The 27,653-nt window shown below is 41.0% G+C and overlaps 4 protein-coding genes across 9 annotated transcripts; 1 reads left to right on the top strand and 3 right to left on the bottom strand.

Annotated features, from left to right (window-relative positions):
* Positions 1–1,213: 1,213 nt before the first annotated feature.
* RB195_006004 (uncharacterized protein) lies at positions 1,214–5,942 on the top strand (the record flags this gene model as incomplete). 2 transcript variants are annotated; one of them, XM_064178851.1, is made up of 8 exons in its annotated part: positions 1,214–1,247; positions 1,343–1,484; positions 1,535–1,631; positions 1,753–1,917; positions 3,512–3,613; positions 3,785–3,852; positions 3,996–4,161; positions 5,799–5,942. In XM_064178851.1, the coding sequence occupies 8 exons, from the start codon at positions 1,214–1,216 to the stop codon at positions 5,940–5,942; spliced, it is 918 nt and encodes a 305-aa protein (XP_064035856.1). The 2 variants fall into 2 exon arrangements, with proteins under 2 accessions (XP_064035856.1, XP_064035857.1); XM_064178852.1 differs by lacking the exon at positions 1,214–1,247 and having other exon boundaries at positions 1,372–1,484.
* Positions 5,943–6,009: 67 nt separating this feature from the next.
* On the bottom strand, positions 6,010–9,869 carry RB195_006003 (uncharacterized protein; the record flags this gene model as incomplete). 3 transcript variants are annotated; one of them, XM_064178850.1, is made up of 7 exons in its annotated part: positions 6,010–6,111; positions 6,395–6,573; positions 7,794–7,878; positions 7,947–8,049; positions 8,424–8,527; positions 8,895–9,383; positions 9,525–9,869. In XM_064178850.1, 7 exons carry the CDS (start codon positions 9,867–9,869, stop codon positions 6,010–6,012), a joined length of 1,407 nt encoding a protein of 468 aa, XP_064035853.1. The 3 variants fall into 3 exon arrangements, with proteins under 3 accessions (XP_064035853.1, XP_064035854.1, XP_064035855.1); XM_064178849.1 differs by lacking the exon at positions 6,395–6,573 and having other exon boundaries at positions 6,065–6,111; XM_064178848.1 differs by lacking the exons at positions 6,010–6,111; positions 6,395–6,573 and having other exon boundaries at positions 7,768–7,878.
* A 356-nt stretch (positions 9,870–10,225) lies between these two features.
* RB195_006002 (uncharacterized protein) lies at positions 10,226–11,614 on the bottom strand (the record flags this gene model as incomplete). The annotated part of the gene is made up of 1 exon (XM_064178846.1): positions 10,226–11,614. One exon carries the CDS (start codon positions 11,612–11,614, stop codon positions 10,226–10,228), a length of 1,389 nt encoding a protein of 462 aa, XP_064035852.1.
* A 67-nt stretch (positions 11,615–11,681) lies between these two features.
* Positions 11,682–14,476, bottom strand: RB195_006001 (uncharacterized protein; the record flags this gene model as incomplete). Of its 3 annotated transcripts, none has more annotated exons than XM_064178844.1 (6): positions 11,682–11,820; positions 11,883–11,962; positions 12,034–12,129; positions 12,204–12,268; positions 12,320–12,410; positions 14,366–14,476. In XM_064178844.1, 6 exons carry the CDS (start codon positions 14,474–14,476, stop codon positions 11,682–11,684), a joined length of 582 nt encoding a protein of 193 aa, XP_064035850.1. The 3 variants fall into 3 exon arrangements, with proteins under 3 accessions (XP_064035850.1, XP_064035851.1, XP_013295854.2); XM_064178845.1 differs by lacking the exon at positions 11,682–11,820 and adding an exon at positions 13,760–13,834 and having other exon boundaries at positions 11,879–11,962; XM_013440400.2 differs by lacking the exon at positions 11,682–11,820 and having other exon boundaries at positions 11,879–11,962.
* Between the last annotated feature and the right edge of the window lie 13,177 nt (positions 14,477–27,653).

The following is a 27,653-nucleotide window of genomic DNA, read 5'->3' as shown; positions in this document are numbered from 1 at the left end:
CAAGCAAACTAATGACGAACTTTCACGAAAATAGGGACTCACCATTGGGAGAGATATCTGCATTTACCAATGATTATGTGTTTACAAATGGTAGTTTCATTTCATCGACCGATTTTTCCTGAATTCCCACTCACTAGTTTGCAGAAACTTGCATTTACAATTGCAGAAAGTAGACTACAAAAATATGTAAGTGCTAAAGATTGACACTTTGAACACTAACGAGATTGGTGTTAATTGCAATTTGTATTCATTGCAACTAGATTAAAAAAGTCATTTTATAATGAAAGTTGCCGCAAGAATATGGCGAAACCGCGTAGTTATACTTTTATAATTATACTCTTACCATATTTTTATTATATTTTTGCATTCTTCTGCATATTCAGTCTGGCATTACCTTACTCAGGCATTACCTCAGCATTACATGAAATCTCGTGAAATCTTCCTAATAAATTGCAACGTTGTTGTGTTACAGTCGCGTGATTGCGTATGAGTACTAGTAGCTTATGAGTATGTAGTTGGGTTCGCGAATGTTTCCATGTTCTTACGCTGCCGTTTCGTCATCAAGTAAACAACCCGCTGAGGTCGCCTCGATATTTATATCCACTCGTGTAAAGGATTAGGACTAATTCATCGTGTCATATAAGCGAGAGGAAAGCTGTGATCCTATTGTCTCGTAGTAATGTGGTCGTGATATATCTTTGGTAATACTTCCGAATTCGGAAGTCTCAAAATAAAGAATGATCAATCCATGGGGGTTTATCAATGCGAACCTTGGCTGATATGATAAGGAAATAGTTTTGACGTAAATGCTTGGTAAACGCCAATTCGTTTCATTTTCTTTGTGCAACAAACATAAAAAGCAAAGGATAAAGTCACTGGCGTATCAATCTGGGAACCGCCAACGGGTTTTACTGCAATTCGTAATTTGGGTTTTTTGGGATGCGTGCTGAAATATACAAGGACTTTCGGGGGCTAGCCGCGTCAAGTCAGTGTTTTTATGCTACCAGACAAGTTTGGTGTCAATTGTCGACACCGGGGGGATACTACTTATTTACTTACCGACTGCGTTACACCCGTCCTAACAAACACATTGATTACAAGATTTATCTCATAAAAAGGGAGCGTCCGGTGCACCAATCCGTTTGGATCTGCCCGCGCGTTCGAATTCAGTTCAGTACCGTTTGGGGTTTATAGAAGCATGTTAGGCTAACCAATGGGTTGTGGGAAACGCCACTGTATCAAGTTAAGTCAGTCTCTTCTTTCTGGTCTCTCCTCATCATTCCGCCTTATTTTGATCAGCACCACCGTCTCAGTTCGGTATTCTTACGTGAACGAATTTAAGATTTGACGAAAGCGAGAAGAATCCAGATAATGCTCAACTTCATAACTTATTTGAGATTAGCTTTATATTTAACGGGCAACTTGACTTCTATTCCAACTCTGGCAATTCTACTTCGTAGCCAACTACTTCATCGAAATTTCCGGTGAGTACTTGACACATAAGTGAGGCAAAAATTGTCGATGATTCTTGCAGGCTTGTTCTTATTATTATTATCTTGTCAGGTTATTTCATCTCGTTTGTGACGTATCTTAATTTTGCAGTAATTATTCTGGATATCTCTAATAAAGAGGTGAAACTTCCTTTATTTCGAGTAGAGTGACTGGCGATTCACTTCAAGAAATAGTTTGTGCTTTGGGACAATTATATCGTCCTTAAAAAATGAACGAAATGGACTTTTCTTTTATATGAAGGAGATCATGAACAAAGCTAGGATAATCTTTTACTGCGGAGCTGCGTTGTTTGTTTATGGGAATCTATGTCTAACTATAGAGAGATACCTGGCAGTATGTTTTGTCACCACATATGAAAAATACTCGTCGTCTAAAGCCTCTGCAGCGCTCACTATCATCTGTGTGGTGAGTTTTCAGCTTTGCTACATATCAGACCACGAATCATTCCCCTAGAAGTCAATGTAGATACATGAGTAAAGGGACTATCACGAATTGACGATGTCGGGGTCAATGTGGACAAACGTAGAGTTAGAGGTGTGGATTACGAGTATGAGCACGTTCACGCTCAATTTTCGTATGAATCCTGAAAGTAGGCGTGGGAAATGACTGCTCGCTACTTCTTTCCTACGAGGCGCCTTGCAACGCCGCACGCTCGCACACGTGCCGCACATGCCTGTGCTCCTACTCGGCACCACAAACGTTGAGAATCCACCATCGTAAATTCCGTGATACGCTGCCTCATTTATTCCTTATTGCCGTAAAAAAGGACCCGGAAGATGCGGAGCGTGCACATGGGTGGCACGCTCCAATGAAAATTCGAGCGTTCCGAGACGCTGTTTTCTACGATCTTCTATTCTGCCTTCTATTGCACGCGCCGCATCTTCCGGGCCGTTTTTACGGCGATTAGGAAGAGATGAGCGTTATCCCACAGTTTCTGCAATCTACGGCCCTGTATAGCCTCTAGCTCGGAAACCCATACCACATCAGATTCGTGGGCGATGCCTTTAACACATGTGTTGCCTTTAAAGCGTGCTTACCATGATTGTAGTCCCACAACCGCAAGTTCTCAACGCTTCGCCAATTTTCAAAAGTAGAAGAAGAGAAGATAAGACGCATCTCTGTTCCCGTGTACGGATTATTGTTGAAGGAGTGATTACCAAAAACAATGTCAAATAATAAAAACTGGATTCAGCAGATTTTGCAATAGCGAAGCAACCAAGTAATGTGCTAAAGAGACGAAAAAGCAAGGAAATGATTTTTTTCCTAACGTTTCCGAGCTTGAGCGATCATCTGCAAGCTATACGCAACTATTTTCAGGTCATTAACAAAAAAAACTTTGGTGTTAGTAATAATGCAGAAAGCACAAATGGAAAATTTTTGAAACTGAATTATTTGCTTACTACCTTAATCGACTTTTTTCGAGTATTTTTGAGACAAATACTTTGAAATAAATTAAGCTTAGTCATGTAAAAACAGTTTCCCTTAACTAGAGGACGGTTTCATGAGTTGAGAACCAACCTCGCGAATAAACAAAAATCACAAGAGTTCAAGTATTTCTATGCAACCAAACTTTCACCGTTCACCTTCGTAATGTTTCATTCCGTTAGTCATTCTACAGTTCAATCTTCATTGTTTTAATTCCAAAATGGCTAAGAAAAAAATCTGAGCTGAGAAAATCGGAAAGAACATGGGAGAAAATAGAAGAGAATGTGCTTGATCAACCCTTCTCTAGTGCATATCCCGAGTTTCACTGCGAGCGATGCAGCCCTTCAGTTCCACACTCAGTTAATTCTAAGGTTCACTCAAGGATGCTTCGCATTATCAACGACATCTACTATTGAAAAAAATGACAAAGAGATCCCTTCCTTCCCCTTACCTTTATACTTTTACAATGGCGCTTTCTGCGTGACTTTTCCCTGAGCCCACCTCTGATATTCAAAAATAAATGTTTGTATGCATGTAGAGTTTTAATTTAGTACTAATGTTTGTTGTCTTTTAGACGCTTCCTGCTTTTGTGTTTGGCGGTACCACCTCCAAATTACCTCCAGATCACGTCCTGTTCATTTTGAGTTTCTCTGCATGTTCAGTTGCGAGTGTTGCTGTAAGATTATTTCAAGTGTTTTGGTAGAGCTCAACACTATCTTTATATTTGACTATTTTTACTTATTAGTATATATTATTATATACATTATTTATCATATATTATTCATTATTATAAATTGCATTATGTTACATCTATTATTTTCCAGGAAGAATTCCGTGAATGTTTCAGGTATCTGCTTATCTGAGATTTCACAAACCAACTCGAATGGTCGGTAGAATCTCTTCACTTTGCTCCAGGTAACTAACCAAAAATAAAACACTCTTCAAAACTCTCAAAAAGACGGTCTTTTCGAGACTTAGACACCAGCGGAACATAGCCTTTTAAAATGGTGAACAGTTGACTAAAAATGAGAGTTCACGTCTGACGAGAAATTTTTTAGATATCAGATTAAGGAGAACAACAAAACCATGGTCATTTATCTTTCACTATCTCTTAATGAACTGATAACAGCTATTATCATGTTGGTTTTGGTATATTTCATATATAAGAATTATGAAAGCTTCGAACTGGAAGAAGGAGGTTATGCCGCCAGTGGACTTGATTTGGTTAGTATCAAGAATATGTTCAAAATATTGCTCTGAAATATAAGCTATCCGACCCATCAGTTCTCAAACACTTTCAATTTCTATTCGCCCTGCGTAAAGGCAGCAAACAACAAAACTGGCATATAGACTTAGGGACGTAGATTACGAGTATTAGCGTGACCGTGCTCAATTCGCCCTAGTCGTGCTAAAAATGGCGTGAGAAACGTCTTTTCTATACTTTTTCCGTAGAGGTTCCTTATAATCTGCAGTTCCTGTACAGGTACTGCGTCCGCAAGCGAACGATAATCAGTTTTTCTACGTGGGCTGTTCAGGTAAAACCAATGGATCTGCAGTTGAGGGAACTGGGGCACTTACAGGGATGGCGTGATATGGGATACCTCGTAGGAACAAAAAAGTCCGCTTCTCGCACAAAAAGTTCGTTTACCACGCCATTTGTTAGAGAAGATCATGGGATTTAGGCGCGGTCACGTTTATACTCGTAATTTATAGCCCTAACCCTATCTTTTCCTAGCTCTTTGACGACAGCGCGGCTCAACGGTGAGCCGCACTTTTTTGGTCGCGTGGGACAATGCGGCTCAACGTTGAACCGCACGGTTTCCAATTTCTTAAATGTCCAACTTCCCAACTTCTTAAATGTTTTTTTGTACTTAATTGGTTTATTACCTTCGAATAATATCACACACAACATGGGCACGAAAAAAGGTTTATTTCTTTTGAAAACAAGAAACAAATTCAAGCGTTAGTTGAAAATCACACTTTTGTGCATTCTTTAGAAACATCCAATGCAAAATTTGCTTTTTCACTCACTACAAACAAACCAATAAAGTTTTTGATCTCAGCGGTATATGTGTCATTAAATCTAGGCCTTGCTCTGTTTACTCGTTTTTCTTCGACAATTATTTACAACACTTCCTTGTCCAAATATAGCTCGTAAAAAATCGATTCGTTTGTGACAGCTACGTGACTGATCATGTGGACCAAATTGATGAGGAAATTTCCAGTCATCATAAGTTTCTGCGTCGCTTAACCATTTGTCTGTTCGCTCTCACTACCTGACACCGACAATCTCTCATTACTTCTCGAATCTTACTCCTTATCCGCAAGCAGCACTAACGCAACATTAAAGATGGAATCATTTTTTGCAGTTTCGTCATCAGATTCATCGAGTAGTCCTTTAAAACTGTTCTCTAAATCATCTAACTCAGATTCGTCAATTTTTGGCTGCTAAAACTCACTTAACTGTATGTAAGCAGAATGAATGAAGGTAAAAAAGTCCTATAGCAACGCGAATAGCAACAAATACAAGATAAATTATGTAAAAAGACAAAAATTTGTACACACGAAAAAAAGTGGTAACCGTGGGGAAACTCGGCCCAAAGTTGAGCCGCGGCTGCGGGGTGCCCTAAAACGTTCCTATCCCACGTCCCTGACACGCAGAAACGTGTACTATCGTCAATGGGCTAGAGAAATCCAAACATCGTCAATGTAGTGTTATCCTGCCTTTAATCTATGGTAACGCTGTCGTACAAAGATCTGTACCCAAAGAACTTCACAAAAGAAACCCAGTAGTGATAGCGGTTTTTTTGATTCTGATAAATGAACCTAATTGACATCGAGTCCTCTGTTCTTCGCTTCAGGTTACATCTTACCGCATTGTTGCGATTCATTTGGCTTTGATGTATTATTGGTACAAGGAGAAACGAACACGAAGAACGGTAACCATCTGCACGAGTCAGACCGCTGAGGAGTACTACAAAACGATCAAAGAAATATGGAAATAGAAATAGAAAATACGAGAATAACAAGCAAGAAGTGAATAAATAGAAAACGAGTTGCTGATTCAACGTACTATCGTTGGGTTGCGTGCGTTGGTGGGATGGCATGAGATGTCCTAGGTACATTGTTAGTCAAAACCGATCTTGTCCAAGTTGTTCTGAGATTGCTCCCAGGCTGAAACTGGAAAGGCCTTTCGATCGAAAAAGAAAGTTTTGAATGGAGATGACAGAAGAAAATCTGAGGCTATTTGGCGTTGAGAAGCAGTTCAACCGAGCAGTAGCGCTTCGCATCTTGAAATAGCGATGGATAAATAGATCATACGCGATCTAGCTAAAGGTCGAACAGGAACAGGATTTGTCTAAGGACGACACATCCCGGGAAAGATATGGATTTCGCCGTTAGGATGTAGCACCTGCCCGCCGTTTAAGTTAAGTAAGTTAGGGCAAGTTAATACGACCTGGGACACGGTGGAGTTGCGTAAGCGCAATTCAGCTACTTGTTGGGATCGAACTGGTACCATTGCTGTTTCCACTCGGCCTGTGGCTGCTAGCGAGGGTTTCGCCAGGACCATAACCGTTGCGCTCCACTGTTCAGCTTTGGGTGCAGCCATCCACGCAACTACACCGAGCTTCAGGTCTGTTCCACGCGATTACATGCCAGATAACATGTCCCGGCGCGGTAAACGTGGGTTGACGAAGCATACATCAATGGGCTCGGGTGATGGCTCCATTCTCCTACATTTGTTATCGTGTGTCGCAAACACACTTGAGAAATTTGGAACTTGTACCAAAGATTCTAGAAGACCAAAAAACAACGGAAACATCCATGGGAAAACTGTTCCAGCTCTGGATCTGAAGTCAGGAGATCTTCCGGATTTTGTTTAGGGACCCTTTGTATCCCAACGAACACCCCAGAGCTGTTGCGTCTGGGGTATCGTTCGAACTAGTTGAGCCCTGGCCTCATTTCGGCTCAGTTTTGTCCGCACTAATCAATGCATCGTACATCTGAGTGATTTTTCCTCAACAACATGGGAAATCACAAGTTCTGCGGAATTCATATCGAAGGAAACCCATGTTCCTTCAAGTATGTCGACATCCTGGATTTACAGCATAACATCATTCATTGTATTGAAGACCAATCCTTTAAAATTAATCTTTTCAACGTGTAAAAGCATTTCGACAAAATGTTCATGCAAAATAAAAACGTTCACTTTCCACAGCAGTCCTTCAAACAATCTTCGAAATAATTATTATAAAAACATACATGACTTCGAGTGCAAATAATGTAGATGCTCAACAATTGTGAGATTAGAGACGACAACAAGGCAAATATTGTGTTGAATTAAAAAATTGAGCGAATGGAATGTTTCAATCTTTGTTAAATACGCACTATCCGCACGAAAGACTCAGGCGCTTAGGCGATTAAAAAATGACGTAATTAATATAAAGTAAGGTAAAACACGGTCCAATCAATAAAAGTTACAATAAGCAAGGAAAATCACGGCCAGTCAAGAAGATCTGAACGTTGCTGCAGTTGCGTAGGTGGCAACGAAGCGGAGCGGTGGCGCTAGCGGTTGGTATGTGGGACCTTCGTTGGCTCCGATTCATCTCTGCGGCACGAGGCAACCTCGATCGCAGCCGCTAGCTCTACCGGTTCGCTTCGAGTGAAGCGGCTTATGGAACTGCACCACGCTTCATCTGGATTTGACTAAGCTAGAGAGTTGAGTATAAATGAGCAAATAACTATTACAGGCCCATACTCGATAACGTAACCAGTACATTCACTTAATGTGGGAAACACTTATCCTGCCGGAAGAAAACTACATTATTGCTAACAGAGCGAGAAATCTGACCCACACTCAAGGTTTACAATTATTTTCTCAGCTGGAGGTTCAATAGTACGTCGCTCTTCTACCCATCCTGAACCTTCTTCGCGAGAATTCTGAACCGAAGGAAAAATTATACAGCAGCACAAACTCTTCCATAACAAGTAGGGTAGACGAATTTCACCTCAGTTGACGTTTTCGTCTCTTCGTCGTGGATGTCGTTACTATCCGAGGAATAATCCTCGTCAGAGATTCCAGAATCGGTTACAAACGAAGATGGAGAGTCCCTAGATTAAGGAATCGTGAATGTCGACGTACAGACGAATACGGAGGTGAATCGCTATGCCCAATAAAGGTTAAAGCCAGGATACCCCAAAATTGGTGGGTCTTTTCAGGAAAAAATAAGGTTAGGGGTGTAAATTACTTTATAACACTTTACACTTTATAACGCGCCACATCTGTACACCCGTTTGCGAGCGAACGATAATCGATGGTTGTTCTACAACTGAAATCAATGGAGATATTGCTGAGAAATCCGGCGCGTATACAGCTATGACGCGTCATAAGGTGAATCGTATGAATAAACGTACAGCAAGTCCGTTTTCTACGCCGTTTTTCAGGACGATTAAGGGGATTCAGTGTGGTCCTGACTATGACTTACTTACTTGACTCAATCGGCGGGCTGATGTCATCGCCTGACGCGATTACCCGTACCTTCGCTGAGGTGTGCCGTCCTTGAACACAGCTCACCCCAACCTTCTCGATCTTATGCGAGAGTTTGCACAGAATCAATCCATTCGTCGCTATTCCATATTCTGCGAAACCTTACGTCTCGTCCGAACTGCCTATCCACGCCGAGTGTTCTCAGGTCCTCTTTCACCGCCTCAGTCCAGAACTTCCGTTTTCGGCCAAGTGGCTCCTTCCAGCCCGAACCCGGCGAACTAAAGTAAATCGTCTTCGCTTCTTTGGTCATATATTAAGGCGATCTGCCGGTCTCCTTAATATATGATCAAAGAAGCGAAGGCGATTTACTTTAGCCAATTTCGATGGCGATGCAGGATGTTGATGTTTTCCACGTGTCATCCGCCGGTATATCACATCAATTTCTGCGTATTTCTTCATTGTGACATACCCTAGGCCAAAAGTAGCCAAGTAGCCGTCCAAGCAGCTTTCGTTCCGTGCGGTCAAGCCTCTTCATAACCGTTGATAGTGCTGTCCAAGTCTCCGATCCGTGCATCATGATGGGGCGAAGTGCGGATAGGTAGACTCGCAGCTTGACTTCGTTGGTGATGGGGGTCGACCACAGGCATTTCGTTAAGGAGTTAGATGCAGAAGTGGCCTTAGCGCATCTTTGCTGAACATCTCTGTCGCAGCTGCCATTGTTCTTCAGCGTACAGCCTAGGTAACATAACTCATCGACGAGTTCTATCGGTTGTCCGTCCACCCTGATTCCCGTTCGTGGTCTCGAAGAGATCCACATCTGCTCGCATTTATCAGGGCGTAGGCGTAGTCCATAGGCTGCAGCCAACTTCGATACAAGGTTGACAACATGTTGAAGTTTCGTACTGCTTTCCGCGAATATAACAACATCGTCGGCGTAGTCGAGGTCAGTCAAGGGGTGCTAAGGCAATCTCGGCAGGACACTGGTCGACTGTTCTTCGCATAATGTCGTCGATGGCGAAAATGAACAGGAAAGGTCCTGCCACTGCCCCTTGTCTTACTCCAGTTACCACTTCAAACGGTGTGGTACATAGATCCACACCGTTTGAAGTGGTAACTGGGGTAAGACATCTGGTGTTCGAATTGCAACAGTTGTTCGTTGATTCATGTCATCAAGCAAGCGAACGAACTTTCCAGGTACTCCATCTGCGCGGAGAGCGTTTAGAAGACGGCCTTGGTGAGGAGAGTCGAACGCGGCTTCAAAGTCCAGAAACGCTAGTTGCATTGGCTTCGAATACCGCTGCCAGATTTCGATCACTCTCTTGCCGATGAACACCTGGTCAATCGTAGATCGGCCAGGACGAAAGCCAGCTTGCTCGTCGCGCGTTGTTTCCTCGCGATGTTTAATGAGTCGGTCCAGGATAATGCGCTCCACTACCTTGTACATAACGCGCAGCAAGGAGATTCCTCGATAATTCCTGGGGTCCGTGACGGATAACTTCTTGTGGAGGGGAATTATGATAGCGTGTCTCCACGAATCAGGTATCCTTTCGTCTATTCATATTGAACAGATGATCTTTGTCATCTCACGAATCCCAGACGGAGGAAGATGTCTTAGCATTTCTGCGCTAATCCCGTCGTCTCCACCAGATTTTCCATTCTTCATTTTTTGAATACAGACTAGAACCTCCGCCTCGGTTGGTGGTTCCTCGTTAACCGCATATGTCGGCCTATCGACGTGCTTGAGTTTAGGAGCTGACGGTGCTAGCCGGTTCAGCAAGGTCTTGAAGTGTTCCTTCCAAATTAGAAGGGTTGCTTCACCAACATATTAGCAGTGTTGAGGACATGGGAACATCTTTTCATTTTGCCGCTATACTGTTTTAGTAGAGCGTAGGCTTTCCGCGGGTTCCTGTCCTCCCACGCCTTCTCAAACTCCATCGCTCTAGACGCCCACTCGTTATCGCGGTCTTGTTGCAGCTGACGACGCAGTTTCCTTCTAAGACGCTTTTCCTGATTGATGTCACCAGTGCTGCGCGCAACACATGCAGAATTGTATGTGGATTTTGTTTCCGCAGATGCAGAGGCAAACTTCTTCCGCGGCAATAGAACCGGGAGCGTTTCCCTTGCAGCGTCCTGGATGCACTTTGTGAAGGAATCCGCATCGCTAAGCTTCTTCCTGGTCCGTACTCCAACATGAATAGACACACGTTGGCGGAATTTTCTTCTACTTTCATCGTCTTTCAAACCTGCCATGTCGATTTTCGGTTGAAGAGGAACTCCTCGGTTTCTCTTGTGGAACCGTATCTTGAAGCTGAGAAGAACTGGACGGTGGTCAGAGTCGAACGCGACGTCCCAAACAGCTCTAGATTTTCGGATATCTGACTGAGGAATGTTCCTCACCAGAACGTAGTCGAGCTGAAGCTTAAGAGTCCTCATCTTCCGCTTGCTCTGCTCTTCAGGCGTTAAAAGGGTTGACCCCTGCCACGTGAGCTGATGGCGTCGATGATTCCTCTTAAACGTGGAAGCGATGATGAGGCCCGTCTGTTCGCACAAGTCGACCAGATGGTCACCGTTGTCCGACGTGCGCTCCGCTGGATAGTACCATTTTCCTAGCACATCGGATTGCTGTTGGAGTCCCATCTTCGCATTTGCGTCGATTCCGACAATGACCACCTGCTGGCTTGGTATTTTAGACATCAACGCATTGAGTTCATCATAGAAGGAGTCCTTACTGTTGTCCTCAGCAGTTTCCGTAGGTGCGTGAGCATTTACGATCCAGAGTTTACGTCCTCTGCGATCCCGCAGTCGTAGGAAGGCACATCTAGACGACGTTGAGCCAAATTCCTCCACCAGCTTCTTGTAATCGTTCCTCACAGCTATCGCGCAGCCACCTACTTTGTTCACATCGGCATCGCCGCAATATATGGCGTAATTTTTGATGCTGATGACGGGCCGATCTCTCATGCGTGTTTCCTGCAGTGCAGCAAAAGGCACACAGAGATATCGCAGAAGTCTGGATAGAGCGGCTTGTTGGAGTTCACTCGATAATGTTCGGTAGTTCAGCGTGACGAAACGAATGGTCGTTGCCAAAGATTCCATGTTCCCTTCAGGCAGTTGACCTTTCAGGTTATAGGCTCTGACGGTGTGCTGGACAACAGCACCTTTTTGCAATGTATGGGAAGCTTTCGCCATATAACAGTGCAGGTTATATAGCTCGTACGTTCCCAATGCGTACACTCGAGCGCCTTATTGCGTTTAGTTAAAGCAGGGCCACCACGTGCAGGTAGCAATCAGACTCGTATTCGCGGCCCCGGTCTTGACCATACAACTCGTAATCTACATATCTTTCTCTACCTTTTCCTAGAGAAATCTCAACACTCAGTTCCGTGGTATGCTGCCTATAAATTCGAGATTTCCAGGAAGAGACGTCCTCGAAGAATGAGGAGAAGGAAATTCTCACGTAGTTTCATGTCCTTCAGATGCTGATCTCTGTGCGCGCAACACTGAGCTGACCTTGTTCGATGCGACTTCTGATTCAGCCTAAACAACCGAATATGTTTTACAGAGACAGTCTTCTTAGTAAATATTCGTAGCAAAAGGATGTACTTAACCTGAAGCGGCGAAAGTTCTTGTTCAACGCCCTCATTTCCACCCGTCGAGGACATCATGTGCATGCCGGATAAAGGCAGTGCTGGCATCTCTGTGATCTTTAAGAAACAAACATTCCCAGATCCTTCTTGTCTCAATAGATATGTTCACATCACTAAAAGAAAGCACTTACAAGATTATTTTTTGGTTTCTTCTGGAACATCAGAGTGTTGAGCTGGAGAAAGTGATCCGGTACAGCTGAAATCACAGGTAAAAAAAGAGATTTTAAAAAAGGGAAGTGAAACGAACTGCTTGGATTCTTAAAATCCACCACTACACTCTCGTGTCGCTTGATTTTGTCTCGCATGGTAGGTAGAGTTTCTTTCTGTAGATAGGTATCCTGCAAAAAAAGCACTTCTTATCTGCCAAACGAACGAAAGAGAGATTTTGGACTAGCACACTTCCGCTCCGCAGTGGCTGACAAACTCCTAGGTCTAGGTGAATATGTATGTTTTCAATCGGACAATTGTCATTCGTTTCCGATGAGGTACGGTAGAGAAGGGAGCGCGAGACAAGCAGAGGATAAATGTATGCGTTGCGCCAGAAGTTCATCGTTCTCCCGGATAAACATATTTGCCGCCGACTACATATTTAACCGACACGAAAATAATGGCAATCAAGGGCAATGCTTGAGATGGATCTCACTTTCCTGCACAAGATACGAATTTTCCAATTTTTGCGAATTTTCCTGTTTTTATTCGACGTTTTCGTACACAGATCGAAGAGCGTTGTATATGAGGTCGATGCATGCGTTTGACGGTAACGTTCAGGCAGCTTTTTCACTTATGTTCTCTCAGAAGGACGAGGGCGGGGCTTGAAGTACCCGTCGAATATGGAAACATGTGCTGGGAGACACATGCATCAACCTAATCGAGTAATGAAAGGAGGTGACGTCCTCTTCTCATTCAAGCATTCAAATCCAGAGATGAGGTTCTAGACGGTGTCTGTCGCAACGGAGTTTTTTTTTTTGTTCCCAGACAACGATATGTTACAAATGAGAAAACACGACCAGATTTCACAAAGATTAGTGAATTTTATATAGTATAATAGTACTAGTAATACTGCTGATAGCTACCTACAGATTTATTCGTTGAAAATACAGGGAGTTATTTGTGGGCTTTACTCGCAATTTCTAGTACAGTCGCGGTTTCTCACTATCTTGCGACCGATTCTTCTATTTCATTCGCGCAAATACGCTAGAATTCCCGTAAACGAGCAGTGAAAAAATGAAGGTCAGCGGATCCACATATCCTAATGCATCGTAATTAGGATTGCACACTACGAGCTTCTTTTTGAAATTTGAAAAATTTTGTAGCCTCAAAATTCCACTTGATCCATGGTAAATCACACGAAGCTATCCAGCTAGGATGTCTCGTCAATAGTCCGTTCGAACGATTCCTTACCCAAATGAATTTCACAGGTTTTTGGATTTATCTATTTTCGTTTGTGACTAAATTAAATAAAAATTATGCAAAAACCATTATCTATCGCCATTTATTGCCTATTGTTTACTTCTATTATCATCTATTTATTATTTGACTTTCATCTGCCAAAACGACTGATTTGTTGAATTTCTACTTAATAACAGCTTCGACGGGGTGCTACAAGTGAGCTCTAGAAAATAGGAGAATTTTTATTCAAAATCCATAGCTCGAGGTAACAATGATATTTCTAAGTCTGGAGCTTCACATGATTTCTGTCGCGTTTAGTATCGACGATTACACCCAGATCTCCTGTATAACTGTCTTTGAATGTCTCTTTCTGCTGAAACGGAACGAAATGACAGCGAATTTATTTCGGTGCTTATTTGTACCGGAAATCTTCAAATTCCAAAGCAGTCGAGTTGGTTTGGAAATTTTCACGGTTTTAGGTGAATAACCAGCAGATAAATACTTCCAGAATAATGATGTTAATAAAACTAAAGTGAAAATTTCTGCTACACAGAACTCACGTGATCAGAAGTTCTTGGTTTCTCTAGAGATATCGCAAAAATTAATTTTAATGAAACTGAAGAAAACCAAACATTTCCGTGCAGCATTCGAGCCTATCGAACGATTATTCGAATAAAGTTGCTATGAATAAGTACGAGTAACAAGATATTAAAATCCTCATATCTTTGTATAGGGGTTAAATATATAGAATGGTAACTCTTACGTTCCAGGCGAGCGGATGGGAGTTCGATTACTACTAACGTTGATCACGATTTTTCTACGAATTTTGTGTTTACATACGTAAAATTGCGATGAAATCATGATTAAAACACAAAGTGTAGAATAAAAGTACAGAACATCTCACCTTTGCTAGCACAAACGCTAGTAGCCCTAACGCCACAATAGCCATAAGCATGGAGAAAAGTGCTAGAACAACATTTAGCGTGACAGCGGACAAGAAATCGGGCAGCCGCATTTTCCTACAACACTCACCACACATTAAACAGTAAGAGAAATTGCGTGTTTAAAAATAAAGGCACGGTCGAAAACAACAAGAACATTCCTAGATGACAGTAGAAAATAATGAATATCGACTGAGATCATCCAAGTTGAAGGTAAAGAAGGTTTACAGAACAAAAGCGCACTATGATCAGTCCCGTTGGAAATGCTCCAGACTGCTCGACTTCGATTCAGAATCGAGGCTCATGAACGCGCTTACTTCGTATACACGGTTACTTGGAGTCAATCCTTGTTTTACGTCAGTCCCTCTACACACCAATCTGGAAAAGTTTTATGGATGCCGGGGGAAAGAAAATCTTGGTTGGCTTTGGACGTCGTCGAACCCTGGCTGTACAGACGATGTAAGAACTTCCTAGCACTCCACAATGCCCGTCTCTTCTGCAAATTATTTAGCAGAAGAACACCAAAAAAGGTATGGCAGAGGTGTTAGATTTGTGAGTAATTCTTCTTTGTGAGTTAACAACCTTAACTGGCGTTACTCTGGAACAATCAGTGCTTCATCTCGCTCAACATAAGTAAAGTGCGACTAGAACGGTTCTTCCGAAAAAAAATTGCACTATACCTTAATCAAAATTAGACGAAGCAAACGTGGCGTAGGGGAACAGCTGTGGGGATCTCGTGCAGACAAAGTGCACAAAGTGCATTACAGTGAAAAGGGAACTTCTTTGACGAGAATTTTGAACAGATGACCATAGCCAACAAAATTGTTAAGCATTGGAGACAGCACAAAGTTAAGAGTCATGGAAATTCGAAAGCAATATCTGTGGAAGAATATTAAAATTTAAGCAAGTTACTGATCCTACACATTTTTTTGTGATGGTTCTTTGTCTATATGATTTTTCCTCACCTCAATAATTAAATTCTACTAGAATAAATAATTAATATTAATACATAATAAATTCTATTATAGGGTTTTCATCAAATGGTGATAGCGATAGAAAATTGCAGGTGGTATGAAGATGATTTTCCCAACGCGCAAATGATGCCGAAAATCTTTTTTCTTGCAGAAAATACGTCTTAGTCCGAAACTAGGACTCTAAGTCTCAAAAAAAACAACCGCACGTCTTTACGGAAGTGCAGTTCTAAATAACGGCGAAACTTCTGATCAAAACTTTCTGATCGTAGGAATTTTTTTTACTGAAAACACGTTTTAGTTTAAAGATTCTTGCGATGATCAGATCGTCTAAAATTTCGAAGAAAAGTTTTCCAGAGTGGATTTTTGGAGTGTGGTGTACTCTAAAAAAATTCACTCATTCACTTGATTCTTTTTGTTTACTCCCACGTTAGAAGATTTTTTAGACGGCAGGATAAGTTAAATGGTGAGGAAACAAAATAACAGTACAAAAAAATGAAGATTCTCTTGTGTTTAGAAGCAGAACGTGATTTTTATGGTGAAATATCTCTTCTGTTTGATGTGACTGCAGGTACTTATTTACAGGCAGAAAAAAGCCCAAACCTTTTGGATTTGCGCCAATCTGCCTCTTCGAACGTATTAGGTGACCTTACGGGACTTCGCAGCGAACGCTGCCCTCTTCGGAGCTGATAGCCATCGGAGAAAAACTAGAGAATGAGAATTTCATCCAGTTTTCTTCTGCATTTCGTAACGATGACGGGGAAACAAAACACAGATCCTTTCCGCAATGAGAACTTGGGTCATGAGAAAGTAATGCGTGACGATTGACTACAAATATCACTAGTCCTTATAAGTACGAGTGTGACAACTAGGGACTAGTACGCAGTTCCATGATAAATATACTGCAGCTGCTGTCCAGTCAAAAAAAAATCCTGGCCAAGCAATTTCGTTCGAGTTTCCGTGACTATGCGTAACTCTTCGGTAACGGGATTTACCATCCTAGCGTATCCTTGCAACTGACTTTGAGTCGGTGCACGAAGTAGAGAACTGTAGCCGTATCTAACATAGACTCGCGACAGCCGGATCCAAGAGAGATATCGCGGGATTCTGACTGAATTTTATCACTTTCTTTCATTGTTTTTCTGTTCGCGCCGCGTCATCAGCCATTACAGTACAGTACGGGTCAAAACGGCGTTTCGTTGCGCGCAACTCGTTGTACTGGAAATTAGTGGGACAGGTCCCACTTCGACCCTACCGGTAGGTAGGTTTACCGTGCGGCTTCGAGCGCAGACGCTTATGCAACTGGACCGAGCTTAAGGTCGTTTTGACACGACTACAACGCAATGTGCACTGAGCAACAGCCGAGTCAAAACCTGAGTTTTGCTGTAATCGCATAGGCGCTTACGCTCGGAGTAGTGCACAGTGGACCCACTACTCAGATTCACATCGAAATTGGAGCTTTCGATGGTCCCATGGTTAGTGCGCTCGCAGTTGCCATCGTTCTGAGCCGATAGCAGAACACAGTGATTCGTAGAGGTTGCGCACGAGTCTAATCATCGCTTATGATCTGCGCCGCTAAAGCTGCTTGATAATACTTCTATTCTTTTTTATACTGGTAGGTTTTTTATTCTCATACTACAGCACCTTTATATTTCTGATCCAGATGGTTGTTTTCGTAGAAACACCATTGTTTTTCTTTTGTAAACGTATGTTTACTCTGTAATAAAATATACATATATATATATATATATATATATATATATATATATATATATATAATATTATATAAAAGCCCAGATCCCGACGTGCTCGTCTCGTCTTCAGGTGAGTTGGTCGTTCAAGCGCTAGTGAGCAGATAAATTGAAAATACGAAGCGTTGTGGATTAGGGAAACAGACGTCATGGCGGGACCCTTCACCTTCTCAGGAAGAAAACAACATCCTTGAATTTTTTATCCTGCACGAGAAGGGTTGTTTGCGAAGGTTCTATGGACAATAACTCTGTGCGGAATTTCCGTTCTGTTGTTTCTTTTGTTCTAACCAGACAAAATATGTTTTCCTTTTTTGAAGCACTATTGGGGTATTTGAATAAACAAACAAACATGCCTACACTGTAAAACGCTACCTAGACAAGATTATCTTATCTATTATTATTTTATTACCTTATTATTAATTATTATCCTGTCTCAGTAAAGCGCTCATATAGAAGTTGGGAGAGGATCTCAGAAATGTCCAAGAAAAAAAAAGACCAATGAAATGTCGGGACCAGAATCGCCTATAATCGGCAGACGCTCTGCCAAACACCTCGGTCAGGTTGCAAAAGAAGTAACACGAAAGTGCTCTTTCAGTATTTCTCTGCCAATGCTTCAGGTTCTCGAACGAAGCAGATGGTGATAATCCTTTGTGCAATGTAACCATATTAATTGGGAGATTCGGTAATAAAACGGCCTTCAGTTGATCTTACAGACTACGATCAGGAAGTGACTCGCGAGAGATCTTTCTCGAAATGATGCATGATTGCTGTTCGAATGGGAACCACATGAAACAAGATAAACATCACATGTCATTGTGGATCAGAGTTGTACACGAAAACTCTCCACTCACACAAAGAGTACTAAGTTACCAAAATTTCCGAATTTCAAAGAATTTCATCGCCAAAAAATTGGGTACTGAGTCTCGGGACACTTACATATTTCGCAAATGATAACTTTTGGAAACCAAAGATAAGCCCAAACTGGGTTAAAGCTAAATGGCAATCAACGACACATACTAACGCTAAGTATAAAGTTAAGTAAGGTAAGATAGCAGTAAGGCGTGTTGGTATCTGTGCACGGAATCCAAATATGTTCAGCTTGGTGAGCGCATCTGCTGCAACACACGCTTTTTCTCCTCATGACACACACACTAACTCTTCTCGGCGTACTCCGCCGCAGAAGACGTATGACAACCGCCCACGATACGTGCTGGCGCAGAGAAGTGGGATTTAAAGTTATTCGGAAATTATTAGAATTTTTATATGGAAATTACCCACTATACATACAGTACCTAGAGAGAGTAAGACGAAACATCTTGTAGGTATTTGCATCATTTTTTTTGTAGGTACATCTACGAATCGTGCGCTGTCACACCATAATCATAGTTCATATACGTGTTATGAAGATCAAAAACACTAATTCATTTAAAATTTGGCATGTGAGTTGAATCCTACTCCTGTATACGTTAAGAAATAGAAGATTTAGTACTGAAATATGACAGACAATATCCAGACCGATCAGCAGTAGAAGTTGTGCATAAATATGTCAATGAGACCATCAAGCGTTTCTAACAGTTGCAAGGATTCTCATAAATACCTTAAGCAGAGAAAAGATTGCAATCGGATTTATTCACGAAGTGAATTTTATCCTACGAACCCTTGTTACTGTATTGTAAACATCGAGAAGAGTATCGTTTTCCGCTTATGGCGGACACGACTGTGTGCTTTGAATTTTTGAATTGTTCTAGGAACTAGATATATAAGGCTATCCAGACTGCAAAAAAGGGAAAACAAAGAACGGATGACCACGATATCACAGAAAATTTTCAGAGAATGAAGAACCTAACTCCAATCGCAGAACCGCAATCACTCTTTGTTTGCACAATATTAAAACTAAATTTATATACGAACGAATTAATGCAGTCTAACGGAGGTCGAGAGACAAAACAACAAAATCATCAAACAACAAAAAAAAAGCGAACTGGAACACAGAGTAAAACTGCGAGAACTGAACTAGTTTTAATTCACTCTTTCAAATGAAAGAGGAGAAAAGCATCTCCTTAACAATATTTGAATAATTTGTTTGGAACTGTGACCGAAAATTACGCGAAGAGATCGTTGTATTTTGCTAACATTCGAAGATTTCAAATAGGACAATGAGAGCGTATTTAGAAATGCGTAAAGATCGCATAAGTCCGGTACACAGCAAAGAAGGAGATGCAGATCAGCTCATTGTCGATTTAAGAAAAAACCTTTCGGCAGAGGAAAGCGCTAAAAAATAACCAGGTATGGTGTGTGGGACCGAATATACTTATACACGAACCAGCGGTGCCGAAAAAGAGAAACTATACATAGCTCCCTTTTCGATTCATAAACTAACAATCAAAGTAGAGAAAGTTTTCTAAAAAGACGGATTATTTGGAACCAGTACAGTTGTATGGATTGACAAGGTACATAGGTACCTGACTTAAAGTCTTGGTACCGTGATCCAACCGGAGCAATCGAACAAACAAACATAGAAATCATCGTAAACAAATTCACAATACGATCGAGTTTGATAAATGTGTTTTCTAAAATGAAAAGGAAGTAGGAGGAACTTCACGAAAGGAATGAATCGGATAGGATGTGAAGGGAAGAAATCAATGGCGGTGACGTTATTGAAAAGCATTCAAACATATTTCGATGTGTTTCGGTGCGCGGCAGTGCGGTGCGTTTCACATAAGCCGTGCAAGTTTTCTTCTCAGCTCGACTTTTTACCTATCCATTTCAAGTTTCATCGTTTCGTTTTGCATGGAAGGATATGAAGGCGTCCGGACAAATGTCGTATGCATGTTCATATGTGCTGCCAACAAAGGGGGATAGTCATAAAACACCAACAAGGTGCAACATAAGCATTCGTCTTGCTATTAGTTATTAAAGGACCCGCGTTTATTCCTGAAAGGATAAAACTGGTTTGCAAGAAAGTGGTATAGTTCTTTGCAGCTGGTGATTACAAGTAGCTATAAGAAGAATTTGAACGTATTGTTCCGAACAAATGCAAATACAAACAAATATGTTAAACATAATAAAGATAGATATAATATAGTAGATCATAAATATCTGTGGAAATGTGAATATAAATAAATGATGATAACATGATAATAATAGTAAATAATAGTAATAATAAGTAATAGCAATAATAAAGTAATAATATGGCTAATAATAATAATAAATAATAATAAATATGAGCTGTTTTTTGTTCCACTACATCTTATGGATCCTGCTGAATCGATGCGACTACTACATCTTAGGATGTAGTAATCGCATCGACCTCATTGTACGTTCAGCAGGATCCACAAATCATATGCTGAATTTTCTGGATTGTAATTGAAATACCTCAGACTTGCTTTCAATACTTTTTCCCCTCTAGTAAGATTCATTTATTCCATACAGGGATACCGTGTCATTGACCATAAAATAGCAAAAAAATCCCAACCGTGAAAATAAGAGACATTCTGGCCAGTTCTGTGCATATGAATCTAGTCAGCAGTCCAATTTGCGCTGTATTTATTCAAAATCAGAGAGATCGAACGCGGCTGGAAGGGTACGGGTCCACTCCAGCGGTCATAGAGTGGATCTCAACAAAAAGTGAGCAAATAAAGACGGGATCTAGCGAAATAGTGTGAGAAAAAAATGAGCCAGAATATCGTCCCGTAGCTGTTACATAAATGGATGGATGAGTGAATGAATAAATAAATAAAGAAATAAGAAAATGAATAAATAAATGATGAATGAATGAAAGGCATTTTCATCACGGATATTCGAAAAAAAATTTAAAAAAGAGTAGACACTGCTTGTTGATATGCAAAAAAAAATCCTATTATAGGGAAGGGATCGAAACTAATGTTCAAAGAGAGCCACATCGAAAATCCAGCGCACAAAGAGGCGTGGTCTTCCGCCATTGGAAAATGATGAAGCGAGAAAATGAAAAAGTGTGATGCTGCGTAAGATGAGGAATGGTACATACGAAAGATGTAAAAGTACAGTTGAGGAAAGAAGGCAGTGAATTAAAAAATGCAGCAAACGAGAAGAACCTCCTTCGAGAGTAATTTCTTCCTTAGATAAATCTACTATTAAAACCCACTAACGATGGTACGGTATATCAGAAGGGCACAAAGAAAAGAGGTTTGCTTAAATAACGAAAAGAGCGGCAATAGTCCTGCATATAAACGCAAATATTTAGATCATCAGAGCGAGCGAGTGAAAGTCTCAAATGCATGTCCGCTGCATAACCCGTCCATCCGAACGCGAGGGATAATGCTTCTGCTGCACTGATTACAGCTCGGCTTTCCGGACGTCGTGCGGATGAAAAAAACCTCTAATCTCGAAGACACCATCAAACAACAACTGTTTAACTAACTGGCAACTGTTCCAGAGGTTAGTGCAAGTATTTTTACAGAGGGATAGGGTTTTTCTGCTGCCTGAAGTTCGGGACGGCTCGATGGAAACGGATCCGAGTAACTTCTCACTGTTTCGTCGGGATTCCTCTACGATAGGGACAAAATGAAAGTCTCGCTTACAGCTTTGTTGTTTGATTTATTTCCTGACAATTGCAGTCGGAAAGTCATCTTCCTTCAATTCTGGGACGGCGAACAAACGCGTTTTTTCGTTGTTTTTTCTTTCGTGACCACTCTGATCCTCGTCATTTTGATGGGTGTAATGTTATCTTTACACGAATACAGACACATGAAAATAGAAATAAACAAAAAACATAACCTTACATTTCACTTCATGACCCTACCTAGTACGTTAATTAAGAAGTTGATTTATAATAATTTTTTTCAGCAAGTTGGAGAGAGAGAGCTTAATCGCCATGAAACGAGTGGAACGTTTATGAAACGTAAGATTTCCTCAATCCTATATTCAGAAAGTATTTACCAAAACTGTGCAAGCACACTATATTGGTTACTTATTATCAAGACAAGGACAAGATTAGATCATATCCAAGAGGGATACGATGAAACTGACTTCAGGATTCTGCGGCCTATTTAAACTTTTGCGAGAAAAGACAGGAAAATGAGAAATACAGAAGAAAAAATAGTGAACAATAATGGTACACAAGTAAAAACAGCGATTTTAAAAAAGATGAGTCACCTCTAGTCTTCAATATCCTCTGCTAATGCCAATATTTTGGAGGATGGAGAAAAATAAGGATTGTGACACGATCAAAATTAGGTGAGAAAGCAGAAAAACCGAGTTTCTCACTTATTTTGAATTGACTAGTGGAACTTCAAGGGATTATGAGGATCTCAAAGAAGTATGCACATTCACTGCATGACTTAGCTAGGAATCCTCATACGCGCTGCAAATTTTCAGAAACAACCTTTATCTAAGTTTAGTCAAGTAAAAGCCCACATTATAAATAAATATATATATATATATATGTTTGTAAATAATAATTAATAATAAGAATATAAAATAATAATAAATAAAGGTATGAATAGTTCTCGCTCATGTGGGATAAATGCTGGTGGAGATAAAAGCATAAGTTGAAGAAAAATCTCTGAATTCTCGAAAACAAAGTTTCAAAAAAGGGCAGTAAATTATGAGTACAGTAAGAAGAATCTATAGCTGTGCCTCACATATTGAGGTGCTGCACCTTCTGCAAGTTCCAGAACTCTGTGGACAAAACAGACAGGAGAGACAGTCAACTGAACGGAAGTATTTTTGCTCTCAAATGAAAAGTCGATGCTAACGAAGAAGAAATGGTTAAGGAACATTTCAGGAGACCTGATAGAACGATATAGGTAACAACTGAAGTTTTCCGGCAACGTTTCAGCCAAAAGTAGCACAAGTCGCAGTGCATTAACTTCACAACATGAATAAACAAACCCTTAATCCGTGGGAGTTGAACGATTTTCTATTGTATCGTGGGTACTACGAGAATCGGGGCAACGGGATACATTGTGTCGGAGACATTCCTGTCACGGGAAAGACGCAAGCCTATTGCGCACTGTGCCGCGCAAGCGTGAACTAAACCAGATTATCCAACATTTTTTCCGGCGCCCCTTCAAATGTTTGTGCAATGTTTTTCAAGGGTTGTCTCGACCCTTGCGCCTGAGCTGATAGCCAACGCAACAATGCAAAGCACCGATCATCATCGTATGTACATGTCGGGTGAGAGTGACGTGAACACATCAGCCTATTTTAGCCCTGAATGCTGGGATTATATTTGCTACCGGAATTAACTGAACAAATATAGAGTCACAATGATATTCCCTTCTGAGTTCAAACTATGCATTTTAAACAGAAGAGTAATGACTATTCTGAAAGACTCAAAAATACATACTGTGACGTTTTGTGTGCACATATTCTGAAATAGTGCCATGCAAAACTCTAAAGAATGAAAGAATAAGTGAAAGTACCTCTTATCGCTAACGTCATGTATGAAAAAGAAGAATATTCGAGTGTAGCGAAAAAAAACAGAAAGGTGAAAAATTAAAGGCATCACCCCTCACGAAAAAACAAACGGGCCGGAAGATGCGGCGTGTGCACGCGCTCCAACCGAACTCGTTGTAGAAAGTAGTGCGCCGGAACGCTCGAAGCCGTATCTTCCGGGCCGTTTCCTACGGAAATTAGAAAGAAACGGACGGAACCACCCCCTCTCCTTAATCTACGTTCTCGTATACGAATACTCCACCTGAAATCCGTGCCGCCTCAGATTCGTGGGGTGATGCCTTTAAAGGGCGAAAAATAGGAAGTACAGACAGAACACAACAGAACCGGAAACGCTATGAAAACAGCATGAACATAAAAAAACGGAAACGCGCACTCACAAATAGACGCTTTTCGGGAAGACACCATGTTCTCAAGGAGTACGCTTTCTAAGGCAATCATACCGACTTCAAACGTCATATAACGAAGATTTGGGCTGTCGGATGAATGATATTGTACGCCTTCAATCAAGAACCTCCAAAACGTGCGCTGTACTGCACAGAAGTCCCAATTTCCATTGCGTGATGGTATCCGACAGTACTTCTTGCCGGAAAACTCAAAATCCAGCACATGGTGGACGGTTGCGTGATAAGAGGGGATGTCGATACGATGAGTTCGTTCACTACAGCTTTACTACTGACCTGTTACACACCAATTCTGATCTCATCGCTGTCGAAGATGTTCAAAAATTTCTCCTTCATTTCATTTCTGGATATGTATTGATTTATGCAGGCCAACAGTCCAATTCCTGATCAGTGTGGTAAGATTAATGGTACTCTCATAGGAAAAATGATCTGTGGTTGTTTTCCTTGCAGTGGGTGGAAGGAGGCCGTGGAGGCTATGGACCTTCTTACGGAAGATACGCGTTGAGCTTGCTGATAAAAGAGGAAGAAATGATTAAGCAACCTATTTCATCACGTCAGTAACAACAGTAACTCATCCACCTCTATGGTTTGTTGGTTTTTGCTATAAGGTTCCTCAATCGCACAACTCTTCACTCAAGGTGACATGGAGCCTACTAGCCATACGTATCGGCTGCTTTTGCGCCGTCTTACAGGTAACATACCACGAATTTGACGATGATTGGTGGACTTTCCACGAAAAGATAGGGTTAGAGGTGTAGATTGCGAGCATGATCACGAGCACGATCAATTCCTACTACTGTCCTAGAAAACGGAGTGAGAATCGGCCTTGTCGATCAAATTCTCTTACGATGCACCTTACAAAACGACAGCTCTGCATACGCGACGCTTGTGCAATTAAAGGCATCATTCCCCGAATCTGAGGTGGTACGGATTTCAGGTGGAGTATTCGTATACAGCATAGTAGATTTTGGAGAGGGGGGTGATTCCGTCCATTTCTTCCTAATTGCCGTAGAAAACGGCCCGGAAGATACGGCTTCGAGCTTTCCAGCGCGCTACTTTCTACATCGAGTTCGGCTGGAGCGCGCCAGCCTTGTGCGGCCCCGAATCTTCCGGACCGTTTTTCACGGCAACTAGGAAGAAATGGACGGAATCACCCTCCTCTCCATAATCTACTATCCCTTGTAAGAATACTCCACCTAAAATCTGCACCACCTCAGATTCGTGGGGTGATGCCTCTAAGCGAAAAAATAGTGATAAGGTTCATTTGGCGGCCTATTCAAGCAAAACCAATGAATGGGCTGATGAGGTAACCGGTACGTATACAAAGTGGCGCGTCAGAAAGTGTTTCGCAGGAAATCGTCAACTCCGTTTCCCACAGCATTTTCTTAAACAATTGGACTTTCCTAGGACTTATACTCGTGTGTCTGCGATCACGCTACCTAAGCTTATCTCTTCGCAGAGAGATCCAAAAATTGTAAATTTTGTGGTGTGGTGCCTTTAAGTTCATGGTTCTCAATCATTTTCGCAAAATTATGGAAGAAGAGTACTTCCTCCAGCCCGCTACTCATTATAATCCTTGAAATCTTTTAGACTACCCTCTTTTCAGGAAGAGTGCACTCTTGCCACATACGACAAGAGCCGAAAAAAGATGAGCGAAGAAAATTTTTCAAGTGTAAAGGAGAAAGGACAGGTGATTGTAAGGGAACAAAAAATGAAAGAAGAATACAAAAATTGATTACGCGAGTATGTGTGTACCTGAAAATAATTCCGAACAGTGCTTTTTATGTTTCCAGTCGTCGAGTTGGAGTAAGAAGCCAGTTTATAACAACTACCAAGAACGGCATTAGCTTTCATTCACAATGAGGAAGAACAATTACTTTAAAAAATTGTAAAAGTACTTTATATAGTTTCCATGCTTTGTTCTCCAAATTTATCCTTACTGTAAAGGTTATTTTCGAGATTTTGATTAAAAATCTTAGTTTGTTGTTGTTGAACCACAGAGTAAACACTGGTAAAAACTACATCCAGAAGAACATTTGTTAGGCAAAAGATCTAAGTACGAGTAATCGGTGCTTTTTTTAGTTGACAGCAAATTCTAGTATTTCTTGAGTCTTCGAATAATACTAGAAGAAAAATGAACTAATAACATAACAGGAACAACAATAACTTACTATGAATGGATGTTCTTCTTCTACTTTTAACTTTATACCCGTGACTTTCGCAGTGGCCGAGGAATAGCCGGGTAGGCCAAGGAAATTAGCACTTGGATTTAATGTTTAGTATGTGAAGAGTGTTTTTAAACAGAAATTTTTTCGTAATATTCACAAAATACCAGCTAGAAGGAAAATTCTGGTGCTTCTAGAGAGAATAAAATTGTTCTCTTTCATAAAACTACTTAAATAAACTAAATAATTTATTTTTTAAAATATTTCAAAAAGATAAAAATTGAAATTATGGAGTCATTCTTTTTCTCAAGAGAATGAAAGACTTTTACATAAATGAACACACAACCAACCAGTTCTATCCTACTTTAGCGAAATCTGCCGAGCTCTGATCTCGATAGACATTTGAGACCTTATAGAGCTATAAGTAAAACATTGTTGACGTCATCTGAACCCAAAAAAGGCTGTGAGGGTGCGGCGAGACGGAATGCATGACAAAAGGCGGCAAGGACGACTGGTGCTTATCTTGTTTCTGGTTCATACTCCGATTTTCGCGCAGGTAATCCTGCAACGATGACCTGTGCGTAGACGCCATGGATGTATGACCTATTGACAGTCATTTCATCCCTTTATTACTATTTCTCATCTCTTTCTCTGCACAATCTCATCCATCTATAAAGGTCGGCCCTAAATTAAAAGTTCGTGGTCGGAAAAGATGTTAACATTCAGTTAATGTGAGGTCAACGACCCTACCAGGTCAACGCGGCCGTCAAATCACGGTCACATTGATTGCACTGACGATATTCACCTAGATTTTTTTTTCCAGATGCAGTTTTCACTGTGAATTATCCAGTTGATGTGCCTACCGTACTCGATGGAGGAACTGTTTGATGTGGAACTAAGAGGTTCGCGTAGCTAATGCGATGAATGACGTAGACATGCTAAAAGCCGATACAGCTCGTGAGAAATTCCGAAGCAAGAGATAATGGATGCTAGGACCAGATTTGATAGAACGTTGCGATATGGTGCGTTTACTAATTAGGACGAGCAACGAGAGAAGAGTCCGCAAAAAAAAAACTCACTGAAAATGAGGGACGCATGCATTAAAAAAAAAGAGAAATGGAAGAATAACAATAGAAAGACAATTTAATTGGTTTTACTATGGAGGCTTATTCATGCTACATTTAAAAAAAAGCCCGAAATGTCTGATATTCCTTCTCTCTACATATAATACAAAAATTAAAGGAAGAAGGTTTAAAAAAATGAAAATCAGTTAAATCATCAGTTGAAGTTACAGAGACAAGTTTTTGTCGACAAAAATAAATATTCCCTTGGCTACCGTATTTGTTGTTGTGGAAAAATTGCCCAGATTGACTGCAGTCTGGTTTCTTCTTTTTTGCAGTCGAACTGTTCCTTCCAAACTACGTTCATGAACTTTCGTTTCACAGTTAAACAAACTATCGTTTTCAGTTGAAGAAAATAAGAACGAATGAGATCAGTGGGTGAATGCACGGAAAATGTAGATAAT

This window comes from Necator americanus, chromosome I (genome assembly GCF_031761385.1).
Source record: "Necator americanus strain Aroian chromosome I, whole genome shotgun sequence".
NCBI classification, from domain to species: Eukaryota; Metazoa; Nematoda; class Chromadorea; order Rhabditida; family Ancylostomatidae; genus Necator; species Necator americanus.
This window is presented reverse-complemented; position numbering and strand designations above follow the sequence as displayed.